At 47.2% G+C, this 16181-nt stretch overlaps 1 protein-coding gene and 1 long non-coding RNA gene across 8 annotated transcripts in view; one reads left to right on the forward strand and one right to left on the reverse strand.

Annotated features, from left to right (window-relative positions):
* Window positions 1-636: 636 nt before the first annotated feature.
* The window catches only part of hfm1 (helicase for meiosis 1), a 28468-nt gene continuing 12923 nt past the window's right edge, over window positions 637-16181 (reverse strand). For 5 of the 7 annotated variants that reach the window (XM_072704302.1, XM_072704306.1, XM_072704301.1 and 2 more), the window contains 23 exons: window positions 15970-16127; window positions 15760-15863; window positions 14932-15108; window positions 14688-14780; window positions 14397-14521; window positions 13877-13956; window positions 13555-13661; window positions 13236-13316; window positions 12848-13102; window positions 12552-12612; window positions 12217-12319; window positions 11792-11931; window positions 9769-9911; window positions 9498-9584; window positions 9253-9388; window positions 8437-8530; window positions 8211-8353; window positions 7037-7256; window positions 6195-6272; window positions 5398-5576; window positions 4604-4686; window positions 2999-3148; window positions 637-1208 (listed from right to left, as the gene is read on the reverse strand). In XM_072704302.1, coding sequence (XP_072560403.1) covers window positions 904-1208; window positions 2999-3148; window positions 4604-4686; window positions 5398-5576; window positions 6195-6272; window positions 7037-7256; window positions 8211-8353; window positions 8437-8530; window positions 9253-9388; window positions 9498-9584; window positions 9769-9911; window positions 11792-11931; window positions 12217-12319; window positions 12552-12612; window positions 12848-13102; window positions 13236-13316; window positions 13555-13661; window positions 13877-13956; window positions 14397-14521; window positions 14688-14780; window positions 14932-15108; window positions 15760-15863; window positions 15970-16127 — 3102 coding nt within the window. In that variant the 3' untranslated portion in view covers window positions 637-903. The remainder of the gene's footprint in view (window positions 1209-2998; window positions 3149-4603; window positions 4687-5397; window positions 5577-6194; window positions 6273-7036; window positions 7257-8210; window positions 8354-8436; window positions 8531-9252; window positions 9389-9497; window positions 9585-9768; window positions 9912-11791; window positions 11932-12216; window positions 12320-12551; window positions 12613-12847; window positions 13103-13235; window positions 13317-13554; window positions 13662-13876; window positions 13957-14396; window positions 14522-14687; window positions 14781-14931; window positions 15109-15759; window positions 15864-15969; window positions 16128-16181) is intronic. The other 2 variants (XM_072704305.1, XM_072704304.1) reach the window with 2 other exon arrangements.
* On the forward strand, window positions 9891-16160 carry LOC140581481 (uncharacterized). The gene is made up of 2 exons (XR_011984562.1): window positions 9891-10027; window positions 15837-16160. It is a non-coding gene; the product is annotated as an uncharacterized lncRNA (long non-coding RNA).

Below are 16181 nucleotides of genomic sequence, written 5' to 3' on the forward strand. Positions count from 1 at the left end.
TCAAGGGCTCAACAATAAAATCACTCTGCCAACATGGGGATTCAAACCCATGACCATCTGATCACAGACACACCACCCCCAAGACTGAGGGTAGTTACACATAATTAGTAAATTAAAAGCATCTGATCCTCCTTGAGGCGACTGATTAGGCCTCCTAGCTGTGTACAGGCACCTTGACAACAGTCTCCGCCCATCGGCCGGCTGGACGTGATGCTCCCACAACAGACATGTGACCTCGGTGGCCTTCGGCTCTCCCACACCACACGGAGCCAGGTGGCCCTGCTCAGATTGTAACAGCTGTCCGGTGTTGGATCCGGTCATAAATTCCACGGCTGCTCCAAACTCCCTCGTACTGAATTTGAAAAACATTCAAATTTACAAAATTGCCACAGCGTCCGCTGTTTCGAGCGAGTCTGCATTAAACATACACTTTGAAAATATTCCGTAACCATCATGAAAGAACGGCCCCCTTCACGGGAAAACCACCCAAAACTCACTTCACCGGTATGAGTTACTTCACTCGCAGACCCACCTTAGGGTTTCCCAAAAACAGCATCATTTAAAAACACTGTGAATGATGTCACATGACTCACACGTGATTCTGCGGCTAGACACACGAGGCAGTGCCACCCCTCGTAAGAAATCATGCTTTTATTTACATTAAATACAACATGACATAAAACAGGTAAAACAGCCCATCTAAAAACTAGCTTAAATCAAAACTTCAGGAGTTGTGGTCCTATTAAAAGGGCGTGAAAAGGCGCACAAAGATTAAAGCGATGGGAAGTGTCGGGGCGGGATTGAGAGCCAGTTGGCCCAGGCTGAGGTAACGGGCCACATGAAGTACCATGGCATTGCCAGCGAGGAGACGATTTCAGAAGGAAAGCTCTCGTTCTGGCCTTATTAAAACTCTAGAAGGTCCTCGAAGAGATGGTGGCGGAGAGCCGCGGACGCCGATATCCGCGTGGCGGGATTCAGGTCCAGCAGCTTGTCCAGGAGGTCATATGCAGCGTCCGGCACGCAGTCCCACCCCTTTCTGTCTGCGGTGGGCCCGGCGTCCTCAGGCAGCAAATGGCACCGCCTGGGAGGGGTCGCGGGCAGGCCGAGGTCTCTCTCCGTGTCCCCGCAGGGCCGTGTCCCTCTCAGCTTCTCGCAGAGCAGTCGGAGATCCTGGGTAGGCAGTTCACGGCTGCACAGGACGGATTTGCCTATGTGAGGAAGAAGCCCACCCCCCCAGCTGGGTTACACCCTTGCTCCGGATTAAACACACCCCTCCCTCATCGGAACACCATCAGGGCCCTCGGTACGGTCACAGGTCAAGAGGGGAAAGGACCACAAGCTTATCGCACAGCAGACAGCCATGGGTCTGCCAGACCGGGGCCTCTTCTTACCAGCAGCGTCCGCAAAAAGCCAGAGGTGATTTTTTTACTCCCGTTTAACCCCCTGGGGTCTGAGGCCTCTTTTCCACTTTCGAGGTAGTCTGACATACCTTGACATTTCAAAATATTTCACCTATCTAAAAAACATTTATCCCAAAGTGTTCCATGTGTTTTTATTCAGCACAAACTCAGCACCAAAAATCTAACACATGCTTTTCAAAAACCTTTTTTCAGACATGCTGATAAATTGCAAAAAATCACATTATAGACATTTCTAGGTAAGACTTTTGAGCTCTGAAGCTTATAGACACAGGGGTTGGCTACACATAGGTGAAAGAGACATTCTGAAATTTTATGTGGTTTGATTACTAAAGTGTTAGAACTTTGGAGTGACACTCTTTTTCTCAAAGTCAGTGGCCTGCACAATGAATATTGATGAGATAGGTGTCCCCACACCTGTAGTAGTTTGCATACTGTCAATGGCCCATCAGTCTGGAATGTCACTGCACCCCACACCCATCACTTTGGAAAGGCAGTTTGAAACACAAGAAAAGTAGCAACAATAAAATCCCGTTCATAGTTTATTGGTAGATGGAACGAAAAATTAAAAACTGTGACCATATAAATATAGAAAGCGATAAATATGATGCAGTGACTATTATTAACGCTCTGGGGACGAGGGCATCATCGACCGCGTATCTTTCTCGTGTATTTCAGTTTATATCTCGCTGGAATCATTATGTAGAATCATGAAAAAAAAACACTGACTAAATCCATAATCTGTCTTCTTTTCAAAACTTCCATTGTCGGAAGTAGTAAAGTTTTTAAAATTAAGTTAAAATAGGTAACAAAAGCAAACCGTATCATCTTTCTTCGTTTTACTTGCATCGGGAGCGTGGAGCACCGTTCTCAGCTGAAGATCGCTATTCACGTTCTAAATAGGCTGGGTTTGAACTGCCGACCGTATGACTACAGGCATACAGGCTTAGCCCACTGAGCCATGAACACAGGTATGAGATTGGCTGCTGAAAATGGCAACATTGGCGCAAAGCTTCAGCGGCAGAGACGTATCCGTGTGCTATATTGTAGCTGATCAATGTAAACACTACCCAGACATGTGCTCTTGTTTATTTTGGTCACAATGGGCGTATTCACATATTTCTTTACCCAATACTAACTGTCGGATTATCATGTTATTATCATGCGAATAGCGCGATTTGCAAGTGGGAAGGCGATCAGAGCTGCTTCGAGACGCAGATGCTTAAGTCAGTCACTCTTGTTCTTTCTATTCGTATCACGAAGCTGTAAAAATATATTTAGTTTCTACCTATATATATTTGAAAAGTAGACCGTCCAAGGTTTCTGAGGGTGTTTTAAAAATATGTATATGACAAAAACTCGCAGAGTTATTTAAACGGTTTGGCGAAATTTCTGTCAGATCCCGCCGGCGGGACCGCCGACCCCAGGGGGTTAACGCTTAACCGGTCTCCAAACATCCTAAAACACCCCTCCTGAACCAGGCACCGCATTCATCCGGGTGCGTGTTTACGAAAGAATCATGGATCCTTGTTTAGAAATTGCAAGCATACTGAGGCGGGGGGGGGGCAAAGGCCACATACCAAACTTCCTAGCAGCTTGCATGGTCTCCCGGGACCCACGGACGGTCATGATCTGAGCCAGGGCCACCAGGTCATCGCTGGCTTTGAAGAACGGGTACCGGCAACTGAGCAGCGACAGCAGGATCACGCCTGCCGACCACATGTCGATCGCTGGCAGGAAGAAGAGCAGATTGTCAATGCATCATGTGACCCTCCCCACCGAAGAAACTCACTGGCCAAAGCAGCGACCATGATAGGCCGCACCAGAAGCTCAAGAGTGAGGAGTTTCTCCCCTCCCAGAAATCTGTGCTGTTCGCATCTCCTGCGGCTTTGGTATGCAGCACGCAGGGGACGGGGGGGGGGAGGCGTGGGGGGGGGGCAGACTCTGCATCTTTTCCTGACAAAACCAGAAAACATGGAAGTACGTGGAAACACTAAACAATACCAGCCCCAAAATAACAGGGTAGCAGAGGAAACTATAGCATGAGCCAAGGAATTTGGTGTAAATAAAGACCTAGATTATAGAAGAGACACACACACACAGTTTGTCTTTGTTGGGACTGTCCATTCATTTCTATGGAAAAACCCCTAATCCTAAAACCAAAAAAAAAAATAACAGGTTATCATCACATTGTGGGGGCATTTGGTCCCCACAATGTAATATCTACATAACGCACACAGACAGGCGAACGTCAGTGTAACTAAAGGGGACCTGACCACACAGAGCGAGAGGTGGCATGGGGGCCCCAGCAGAGAGGGGCCCTGGTCACCCTCCTCAAGCTCTCAGAGATCTAACTAAATTATTCACACAGCATCTTAAATGAAGCCCCCCCCCCCACCCCTGATCAATAAACTCTGGGCGCAGTGAGCCGACCAGTCTGCGTCGTTTGAACAGCGTTGTCACACCAGCCACATTAGGAAAACCCACAAGCGGGTTCCTGGGGGCAGCTGCCTGACGGGCCAGTGCTGGGACACCGCACTGACGCTTGGGGGGGCGGCGTGCATAACGGATCTGATACAGGACACCTGGTCTTACCCCGCAAGCTGCAGTGACCCATCTGACTTGATGTAGACATCCCCCCTACCCCTAACAGGGGCGAGCCCCCTCCCATCCTGCCGGCCCCGGTCCACAGCATCCATTAGGTTCCAGTGAGTGAAACTGGACCAGGCTTCTGCATGATCCAGTTCCAGAGAGGTGGCGCCATTACAGGTACTACCCCATTATGATGACATCTTATCACCTCCAGTGTGGTGCCCCATGCATGCCTAAGAGCGATGGCGCACTGTCAGGACACGGCAACTCAAAGGCAGCAGCTCAGCGGGCCCCCACCGGCTCGCAGGTCGCCGGCTTCTCTGAGACGGACACCCCGCAGGAAAAGGAGACAGAACCTCCACAAAGAGAGCGCAGTGAAAGCAGGGGAAGGGGAATCTATTACAGCAAAACAGGAAATGATCTCACTGCATTACAATCTGCGGGCAAATAAACTCCATATGTCACGCAGAGCCGTGGATGCAGGAGATGCCGATTTCAAACCCAGAGCCTAAAGCTCACGTGCTGCACACACGCAGGAAGCCGGCGGGGGGGGGGGGGGGGGGGGGGGGATTGGCAAGCTGCGGGTGCTTTACCTGTCCCTTGATTGGGGCACTTGGTGAGGACTTCGGGGGCTCGGAATCCCGGCGTTCCCGCCCTGGGGGCCACCTGTTGTTTTCTGGGGGGGAGGAAGGAAAGAGGAGCGTCAGGCCATGAGGGGGCACATGTGTGTGTTTGTGTTTCTAAAGGTGTTCACAGGGCAGACATACTAAAGGACGCGAAATAACCTCACTAAAAAATTTATCTTAACACCAGCCTGTAGAAAACGGCGTCTGAGAAATGCTGCCACGCTGGTTTTGGTTTGGTCTGTGTAATCAGAACCTCTCAGGGACTGTTATAATAAAACAAAAATAATATAAAATAAAGGCACAAATTATACAGAGGAACCTGGACTGGCTGCCCAGAATAATTTAATAGCAAAGCCTGAAAGGAGGCCTCTGGCCTCCTCCCGGCGTGTCGGGTTACGCGAGCGAGACGCGGAGCAGCCACGGCCCGAAAGAGCCTGGCAGGCATGGGCGACGATGCGAGGGTCTCCGCGACGACATGCGTGATCGGGAAGCACTCATCCACACTCAGGCGCTTCGCCTGCAGTTTGGTGAGGGGGGGGCTCTACCTAAGCGTGTGGGTTTTTTTTTCTCTGCCACTCTGCAAGCTGATCACCTTCGGAACGTAAGCGAGAACTAAATTAAAGTGAGTGGACTGGGACCAGGCAGCCGCCGGCACTCAGCGAGAAACTCCAGAATATTTATGATGAGGACCGTGGCTGCCGTAACCATAAATCACTCTGGGGTGTTACGCCAATCAGGTCACGCGAGCTCGCCGCGCATACCTGGACAGGCAGACGTTGCACACCCGGTCCGTCATGTAGCAGTCGCAGGTCAGGCCCGGCCCAAGGCTGGTTCGGGGCCTCTGGCCGCTCACCGGCGCCCTCCCTGGCATGGCCCGGCGCTTCGACACCACCAGTTTCCTTGCCGGCACACTCTCCGTCTTGGGGGCTTTCACTAGCTGCTTGGACAGACCCAGGAACAGAGGCTCATATGACAGGTGACCCGTTTGGTCCTCTCGTTCTTTACTGTCAAACAAACGGAGGAGAGTTCACGCCTTATCTCCCAAACAGACGGTACTGGAAGGTGGTTGGGTAAGACATGGCGTGGCGGTGTCTATCCCACAATCCTCCACTCCACCCACCAACAATAATACTAATCAGTAAGACTACAGCCTATCAGAAACGGGACATTCTCCAGAGTAAGTGAGCGGGGCTTATCCTGAGGTAACAGCCGCATCCACGCCACGCAGCACCGGCTGCCCTCTCTGTGACCCGCGGCTGGGATCATCTTTATGTTTACAGCACAGTTCCAATGACCTTCTACCAAACATCTGACAAAAAAATCCGTACATGACTGCGAAACGCAGCAATTCCTGGGAGCCGAACACATCTGTCTTCGCTGACCGCCAGCTCTCAACGAACATTACTCTGCTTAGTGACCGACATTAATTATTAAGTCACATTTTAAAAAGTTTCTCTCGGTCACGCACTGTGATCAGGTAAGATTTTATAAAAAGAAAGGCAGCTTCACCTCAGTGTGCACCGAATGCTTCAGAGCAGGAAGCCATGAGTCTGGTTACCTTGATGACGGCGCCCTCACAGTGGTTGAGGCTGTTGAGGTTCCTCTCCCCAAACACAGAGCGCTGGGCCACAGCGTCCTGGGGGGGGGATGGGGGAGAGTCAGGGCTCCGGCACGCATGAAAGCCGCGCATGCTGAGATATACAGCATAATGCAGGCAAGGTCTTACTGTGTGCAAGGGCGTCAGCATCCCTGCCATGCACTTCCACAGGCCGCCCAGCAGAGAGCGACGGCGCACAGGGCATAAGCCTGACTTTGTGAACTCCCTCCACACCAAAGCCCCTCTTACACTCATCTGTCTGGTAATGGGACCTCACAAGCATTTCATATTTTAACAGCACAACTCTGTATGCTTCTCCATACAGAAAAGGCACTAGAGCAGGTGCTTATAAATCACCCCCATCTCCCTGCACTGAGGCCACAGTAGGGTAATAAACACTTCTGAGAGTGACGTGCCATGTGGATCTGGTGAGACGGGCCAGAACCCTCTGTGGCCAGCAGGTTTTATACATACATCTAAATATATAAATGTGCGGGTGCCAGAGGCTGGAGCGGGCTTTAAGTGTTCCACTTAGAGGGAGGCAGACTCGCACGGGATCTATATATCAACAACCTGTGCGTAGAGAGGCCGTGCCAAACAAATGGCCGATTCTTTGGATGCAGCTCCCCCTACTGGCCAGAAGTCAGAACACCCCATATAGCCCCTAAAAGCTATAAAACACATAGGACAAACAAGGATTATCGATTAATTGCCTTGGTTAAAGTCAGCTTCTGGAGGTCCATTTAGATTTGTGCATTAATCGGTTTACAGGGCACCATGTGAGAGGTAACCTGAAGCAGTACCTTGCTGCGTTTAGCTTGAGCAAGAGGCAGAGACCTGCGGGCAGCAGGTACCAGGGGGTGCTGCAATGCCGGACCCGGGGTGGCGGCCGCACTCTGGGCCACCCGCTCTGCTGGGGGCCCTGGGGGTCTCTCCTGATGACTCTTCAGCTTGACCACCTTGAGCAGCTCAATCTGCGTGTCTGGTGTGCCCTGTGCCAGCCCGAAATCCACCAGAGCGTACCTGGAACAGCAAGAGGCGTTTACATCGAGTTCAGTCGAAAGGCCGAGACTGGGCATGCAGAGAAACGGCTCCGAGCCGTTCAGCTCGCACAGATGGGAGCCCGGCTTCACTCCAGGGAACTGACAACAAGGCCCCGCCTGGGACCAGAGCCAAGGAACTCGCAGCACATGGAGCCCTGTGGACAGCAGATCACTGGGAACTTTAAGAGCGAGAATTACCCTTTCGGAAAAGACATCTGGAGCAGCACCAGCAAAGCGTGAGCATATGGTCCTTAAAGAAAGGAGGCTCTTCCCTGCTTGCAGAAAAGGCTGCAAAGACGATCCAAACGGAAGCTTCATACCAGTTTAAGAAAAGGTGCTTTCTGGGATTAACTAGAATCATCTGGCTTTAACAGCAAACTGACATCCACGTGAGATGGGTAAAGGAATCAATTTCCGCTGAAGGCATATCGGAGACATACGAAGCAGATTCCTCCACAAGAAGCCAAAGCTTTCCACGGTCCACATGTCGTGAAAAGTGCTTAGAGCAGAACCCCACACTCAGTAGAGAACGCTAGACCGAGGATCATGGAGGAGGATCTCCTCCAGGGCCTGACTTCCCTGGGGCAGGTTTCAGCCCCACAGCCCATGGGCTTCACCAGGACTAACATTATGTTTCATTCCGACTGTTTGTTTATTCCTATGACGACATAGCTTACACTCGCAGGCCAGGTCAAGGCCGGGCCACTCTTAGACATGACGCACACAGCGATTACAGAGGGGCAAGCAGGTGGCCTGCTTTGGACAGATGTGCTCACAGACCCTCCCTACAACAAATATTTAGAGCAAGTTAGGGGTGAGTAAACAGGGCATCATTAATGGAGCACGGCCTGACGGCATGCGGGTTTGAGAAGATACCAGGATGGACTACTTTCCCGTCCCCTGGAAGGCACTGGAACCAGGTGACGACACACACCTCCTGTGCAGCCGGTCGTACAGGAAGTTGCTCGGCTTGATGTCGCGGTGGATGATTCCAAAATGGTGAACGTGCGCGAGGGCTTTGAGCAAGTGGAACATGTACTGTCGCACCTCTTCAAAGCTTAGGGAGCCCAAGACATCCTGAAGGAGGAACCAGACAGCAGCACCATGTCAGGCCTTGTCATCAATGTGGTTGGGGCCCTCCCGCACTGCGGTACACTCACCACAAAAGCCTGATGTTCCATGTATGGCATGACGACGACCACGTGGTCATCCTTCCGGAAGCAGTACGTCACCCCCATGACGTTCTCCTTCCCACTGCAGCAAGCAGCAAGCAAGCTTCATCAACCACGCCATAAAGACGACCGTTTTAAAAAGACCTTTCTAACTCAGAAAACAACCCTCGATATGTCAATGATATTTCACAAAGCATACACGGTGATATACAGTATATCCAGAAACAGTACAATGTTTCACTCTCGGTGATGGTTTCTGAATAAACAAGATGTCCCAGTTTCCAGGCACAGGGAAATAACTGACATCATGCAAAAACACTCCTCACAAAAAATATTTTTAGATTTCTTCCATTTTATAAAGATTGGGGGACATACTGTAGTGAGCACCATCTTTGGAGTGGAGAACGGTACTAAGCTTAAGCCCTTGGTTTAATCAGAATCTGTTATGAAAATAAAAATGACACTGGATTCCGAATGTGTTTTGCATATACTATTTCTGTTCTGCAGCAAAAGAATTGAAGGCTGCTTCTAACATGGGGCTGGTTTGCATGTCAAATTTAAGCCAAGGATGGTTGGATAGACTGGGGGGGGGGTCTTCTGCAATGTAACTCGACCAGATTTTCATTTTAAAAATTTTGGCTGCATATACAATACACTTATGAGCAAAGAGGTAAGGGGACTGTGCAGAGAGACCAGCCCAATGCTGAATGAGGTGATGACCTCATCTAAGCTTTCATGTAATTACCATAAATAGTGTAAAACGAGCTATAGCAGATTCCCGCATTGGGGCACAGGCCGACTCACCCAGCAACCGTTAGGCACTGCAGCTCTGCGGCGATGCGCAGTGGGTGGCTGGTGGGAATCAGGTGCTTGAGTGCAAACTTCTCCCTGACCCCAGTCTTCATCTGGGCCTCTGCCAGGTACACGGAGCTGAAGGTACCTGGTAATAAGGAACCACATCTGAAAGCCTGACGGAGCATACGGTGAAAGATGAGCTCTGAAGCAAGCCTTCGCTAGAATCCGGCCTAAGGTCATCGAGGGAGTCTTACCCTCTCCAATCTTGTCGATGATGTGAAACACTTTGGTGAGCTGAGGTACGGCTTCGTACAACTGCTCGATATCCATCTTCACCTCACCTGCAGTGAAGCAGCACAGTCTCCATTCAGACACAAAGCTGCAAACCCCTTCCTTATAAAGTTAATTTTAGCAAAAGAAAACATTTTTTTAAAACCCCCACTACTGTATTTAATAATTATCTGAAAGTGACCTCCCTCCTCCAGTACATATTGAATATCAGAACGTGACCCCCCCCCTACATACTGGATATTTTGCCTTTCCTGCTTCTCTCCACCGCAGGCTGGCTCTCCAGCCCACCAGGCTCCCCACATGTCCGGTCAGTCTCTACTTCCTCCATTTGGCGGAACAACAGAAAAGGCGGGCCGGGGTCCGATAAGAGCAGGCGGCTACGTATCAGAGAAAATGGTGCCGCTTAATAGCAGGCTGACCAAACAGGAGAGAAATGGAAGGGCAGGCCGCCAGTTGATGTGCGGATGCCGATCAGAGTGCGGCCCCCGGGGAGGTAAGCAGCACCACAGCGCCGAGCGCTACGACAGTAACCAGCTGGAGACAGAAAGCCAGTCTGGGCGCTCATGCAGCCCGGTTAGCGGTTAGCCGAACTACGGGATAAAAGCGAAGCCCCCGACCAGCAACCTCCGAAACACGGCACATTACAAACCATTCGCTTTGTTTGCCGCTTTTTAAATCTGCCTGTAAATTAAGCGACATGCACCTATTTCGCGGGAGGATTTAAAGTTACACAGACAAGGCGGCCATCGCTCAAAAAGCCAGCAAACACTCTCCGTACGCCATCACTCCGTGTCCTACTTTTACTTTACTCACTTTTATTGTGTACTTTGCCATTAAGCTTAAGGTCTAAGTTGAAATACTTTGATAAATCTAAAAATAATATAATAAAAGATTCCGTAGTAACTTACTGGTTTACTTCTGCCAACTCTTTTTCCGCCAGCAAACTGCGCGCTAAAACATGACGTAAGAGGGACGGCCTCCATGTGCTAATTAATATTCATGAGGCGTCCCTTCATGAATGAATATTCATATAGGCTCCCTGACGATTATTCGTCTATCTGCGCTGCTAGGAAGATGGAAACATCAGCCATACATATCGTGCTAGTAAAACATTTTTACTGAAATAAAAATAAAAGACATCTGCGTACAGAAGAATCACTAGAGGAAACTGTTTCCATTCCCTTTTTTCATACATTTATTTGTAGTCTGCCACTAGCAACTTTATTTTTAAAAATCATTTCAGCACCAACGCCACAATATAAAACTATTGCAAAAATCATTAACCAAATCCATTTCTGTTGAAAAAACAAAAGGAAAAAGTCTCATTAAACAAACATCATATTCATCAAAAAACAAATTAAATCCCTAAAATATTCCATCAAATATTCCAATGAATGCTTCCATTTCAGAGGAGCAGTCTTCTGCTTGAAGCCTGTAATCAATCACAGGTGTACTGTAAGCACAGCAGTAATAAAATAGCTCTTTTTCTCATTAGATTGAACAGAAAAATAGACTTGTAAATGTCACGGCACTCACACTGTATGGACAAAAGTATTGGGACCCATACACCCATAGGATCTTGTATGACATCCCAATCTAAATCCATAGGCTTCAATATGGAGTTGGTCCCCCCTTTGCAGCTATAACAGCTGCCACTCTCCTGGGTGAGGCTTTCCACCAGATTTTGGGGTGTGTCTGTGGGAATTTTCATTCATTCATCCAAAAGAGCATTTGTGAGGTCAGGCACTGATGTTCGACGTGAAGGCCTGGCTCACGATCTCTGTTCTAGTTCATCCCAAAAGTTTTTGATGGGGTTGAGGTCTGGGCTCTGTGTGGGCCAGTCAAGTTCTTCTACACTAAACGCACCCAACCATGTCTTCATGAACCTCAGCACTCGGTGACCCCGCTCTCTCACTTTACGTGGTCTGCAGCTTCATGGCTGGGTTTGTGTTGTTCCGAAGTGCTTCCACTTTGCAATAATACCACTTACAGTTGAATGTGGAATATCTATCTGGGAAGAAATTTCACAAACTGACTTATTGCAAAGGTAGCATCCTATGACGCTTGAATTCACTGAGCTCTTCAGAACGTCCCATTCTGTCTGTAAACCTGTCTGCATGGATAGGTGCTTGAATTTATACACCTGTGGCAGAGGATTTGAGTGAAACACCTGAATTCATTGATTAAGAGGTGCATCCCAATACTTTTGCCCATGTAGTCTATATACTTTACACAGACATTTCAGAACATCTCCTACCTGCCAATTTTATCTGTTGTTTTTTCTGGGACACTGGGCTTGGCAAAAAAGTCATACTTTCTACACGGTGCAGTCAGGTTGAATCCACCATGTTTTGGCAGCAAAGACACATTATTCCCGTGCATTTCTGTGGATGATTTCTACAGAAGAAAAAAAAAATCCGCTTCCAATCTTGTATCCTTAGAAAGGTACAAATTTCACATGCTAGGATGTGGTCACCTGTATGTTTTCAAATGGCAGTGTAATCTCAAGTAGAGCAGCAAATTTTCAACGAATTGAAAGCTTGCAGTTTAAATGAAACCATCTCCACATGATTACTGATACACACCCTAGTATCAAGCTCGATAGCTAAAGTAACTCATTCAGCCGTGGCTTGGGAACACAGAGTGACTTTACAGCCATGTACACAGTTTTATGTGACTCACGGTGTCTTCATCAGCAAGGCCTTGGAAGTCACATGGTTTGGGAGATGGAGAGAGAGGAGGCACACACACGGATGGCATGGGGCAGCTGGCTGCAGCTGAGCTTCTGAATGAAACGTGATTTTGTTAAAGCATTTTAAAACGGGTAAATACGATTTAGTGCATACTACAAGAGGCAAACATGAAAAGCAGTACACCAACCGCAGTGCTTAGAACTGTCAGACACTCTTTGTTGTTCATCTGCTTTTTTGTTGTTTGACTATTAGTGGAAAACTGCCCTGCTAAACTGTGCAGTTCTTAATGTGCAGATAGTGATGTGTTTTAATTGGTTAGCTTACCCAGGCAATCTGTCATCCTGTAAGATAGATTCCGGCTGATCGTTGCAGGGAGAGAAGCTTGCTGGAGGGATAGTTCATTATGCATTCAGTGATAATTCAGTCGTTATATATTCAGTGTGAAAAATCAGTGAAAGACAAACCAAGTTGTTTCTGTTAAGATTGGCATTTTATAGAAAAGAGATGACAGTAAATTCACTCCCATTTGTAAATAGTATAACACTAGTGAGTAGGTTTGACACAGTAGTGAGTAGGTTTGACACAGTAGTGAGTAGGTTTAACACATCCAGAGAGAATACCTCCGGGCCCTTCATGGTCTTTCTCTTGTGTTGCCGATTCTGAAATCTCACTGGCCTGCACTAAATTCTCATCGTCAAAATCACCCCAGTCGTCTATTCCCAAGTCAAAGTTCACATCCAGGATATCAGAAGGGAAGTGGTCACTGTCGTGTGTGGGACCTGCTTCTGGTATGTTGAAATCACAGTGCATTTGGCTTTGATGGGTAAGAACCAAATCCTCACTGCCGGAGTCAGATCGCTCGCACACTAAAACATCTGAAATATAAGAACATACATAAACATGTGTCATAAGTTTACTGTAAGTTATTTTCAGGAAAGAGACTAAGTACTAGTGTTAGTGAGGCAGTAAGTAAATGACTCGGGCCCAGGTCAGTAAGGCAGGCTGTACCCTCAGCAGTGCTGCTGACTGACTGGTTCTTCCCAGCTTCATCTGTCCGGGGACATGTGCCGCCCAGAGACGTGCTGAGGTCTGCAGGGTTGCAAAACAGAGGAGATCTTAATGTTGGGAATGGCTGCTTACACTGTGGTCATAATTCTCGGCAAATGAGCATTCATGGGAAATGGCTGCTGTGATGGGATCATTTTGATTCTTTAACACGTCATTTGCTATGGCTGTAAGTTCTCTCGCCATCTGGTGATCCCTCAAGTGAGACCACGAAAGACTGCGGGTCTGCCTCTTCATACATGTTTTTCAAGGCTGCACATACTGTCAGAATAAGCAGCTCCTTTCCACATCTCCATGGAGCTTCCAAAGTCCTCTACAGATTCCACAAATTCTACTTGTGCATGAGGATTATAATAGTTTCCTTCGTACCTCAAAAAAAATTGGACAGATAAACAATTTACTTAATGCCCTAATGTAACTCTAGACAAGTACTACGACTAGGATCCTAAATGAAGATGTATACACAGAATATGATGATAAGAAATCTTTCATTTATTCCCTGATAACTTACCAGGTTTACACAAAATAACGAGACTTCCTTATAACAACTAGTTGAGAAGAATGTTTTTGGTACCAATGTCTACCTTGATGCAGCAGCGAGGGTGTCCTTGGGACAGTATGCAAAATGCTGAATGCCCACAGCGGCCTCTTCGGACATCCTCATCTAGTGGAGGAAAGTGCATTTGAAAAGGCCTTTGTTATTGTAGGAGGTTAGGAGCATTTCCTATTTTTCACCTCTAGGGGTCAGCAACATATCTCCATCTATCTGCAAAGCTTCCATTTTCTAAAGGACTCTTAAGGATAGCTCAGTATGACTGTATTGTCTCCAACTGCAAAAAAATATTTGTTTTGCACTTTGACACACAGAAGAAATTTCCCCAAGATGCACAAGCTGAAGAAAACATGTTAACAAGCGCCAAAATCCTGAGCCCCCAAGCCAATTCAGATGGAATACCGCCAAGGAGCATGAGATCTGAGCAGCAGTCAGGGCAGTTTACGCTCTACCAGGACCTCAGCCGGACAGGCAGGACTGCACTGACAAGTCATTCTGGGGTGAAGTGACATTCCGCAGCCCACTGCTGGATACCATTCAGCCTTGCGCACCTTGAGACGTTTTACTGGGGTATCCGTCAGGGTTTCAGTCCTGTTTCTGAGATCCCTGAGGTAGGAAGAAATGCCAGACCCGCGGTCTGTGGTCCTCTTCAGCAGCCCCCCCACACCAACCTTACCTGAAGGACAGACATGTATCACTGCAACAAAAAAGCACTAAAATGAGAGTTTACAAAATGACTGATGTGTTACGTAACAGGAGTGCACCTGTCACCCTAGTAACCCCTTCTGCAAGGGAAGGTAACATTTTCAGTTACATTAAGAAGTCACTTTTCAATTACTTACAACAGTCATGTCCGCATTGCTCCTTATTTTTACAAAAATGGTTACACTGTCTTCTTCCTGAATCTGGGTTGACATTCTCTTTTAAACCTTTATCTGAAAAGGAGACCATTGTAATTATAAAAGTAAAATCGTAAAACTGTCAATCATGTTGCAGAACATGGATGGATGAATGATGGATGGATGAGATTGTAAATAAGGTCATATGACACATATCTTACGGTATGCTGTCCTGCCCTTAACATACCTTTGGTTTTTTGGTTAACTGTCTTCTGAGCTCCTTGGGCTGAGCTCAGTGCTTCCTGCAGTTTGCTCTGTACAGCATGGGCTTTGACCTGCATGTTTTCTGAACCAGTACTTTCAGCACCAAACCTTTTGGCTCCAGAATAGAAAACACTGTACTTCTGCTGAATGTCAAATCCAACTTCAAGATAAGAAATGAATGCAATTAAGAGTCAAACTGATTAACATGACATATTGGGACTGTGCCAACAAAATGGTGTGAATACAAAATTGTGAATATAAAAGTCCTTCCTGAGAATTAAGATTAGTGTGGACTCATTACTCGTGTTTCCTTCGGCCCTGAATAGAAGTGATTCTGTGCGGATTAAGACTGGGTAAGAAACACTGTGCTGCCTGACAAAGTCTACCTTTCCCCGAGAACATGTCTTTCTTCAAGTTTTTTTTCTAGTAGGGTGCTGATTATTTTGCGTTATGAATTATATTTTCACTAGCTGTAACTGAATATTAAATATCTGTCAAAAAAAATATTTAAAAATAATAATGCTATCCCAACTTGTCAATGGAATTGTCTCAATGAAGTAAACTAATGAGAGGTATTTTATCTGGCATAAAAAACACAACTCCCAAAATTCAGAGACAGACTATTAGATGCAGAGATTCTGTACAGTGATGTGGACCTAAGATGAGTTGGTACTCTGCCAACTGGCAAATTGCTAACAATGCTAATTGAATCAGTGACCACAAATGTACAAAAGAATTTCCCTTCTTCTCTAGTTGTTATGTCATTAGTCTATAATGTCAGAAAACATAAATCACTGAAGGCCACACCCACCTAACTCTGAGCTAATCAGATTCACACTGAGTTCCTCTCCCTTGGGTGCTCTTGTAACTTCAATTTTCCTTGACCAGCTCCCAGTCTTCAGCAACAGAAAATCGCTGCAAGGGAAAACACAGACCGCCATTTTGTCCATATCTGGCTGTGCGCATGGGACGGAGAAAAACCAACAGTGAAGGAATGCTGAGATGGGAATGCAGCCCTTACGTTATTTTCTGAATGAACACCACACTGTTGTCACAGTCCCCTATAATTAGGGTGACAAAATGATGATTTGGTGCCGTTCTCTTGTTCTTCAGCTGCTCATAGTTTTTTAAGTGTACAGTCACAACGATTTCTGCAGTTGAAAAACTGTACCTTGAAATCTATGAAGTGCAAATAAAATATTTAATCAGATATTCATGTGACACAACTGTCAA

Source organism: Paramormyrops kingsleyae, chromosome 21, assembly GCF_048594095.1.
Source record: "Paramormyrops kingsleyae isolate MSU_618 chromosome 21, PKINGS_0.4, whole genome shotgun sequence".
NCBI lineage: Eukaryota > Metazoa > Chordata > Actinopteri > Osteoglossiformes > Mormyridae > Paramormyrops > Paramormyrops kingsleyae.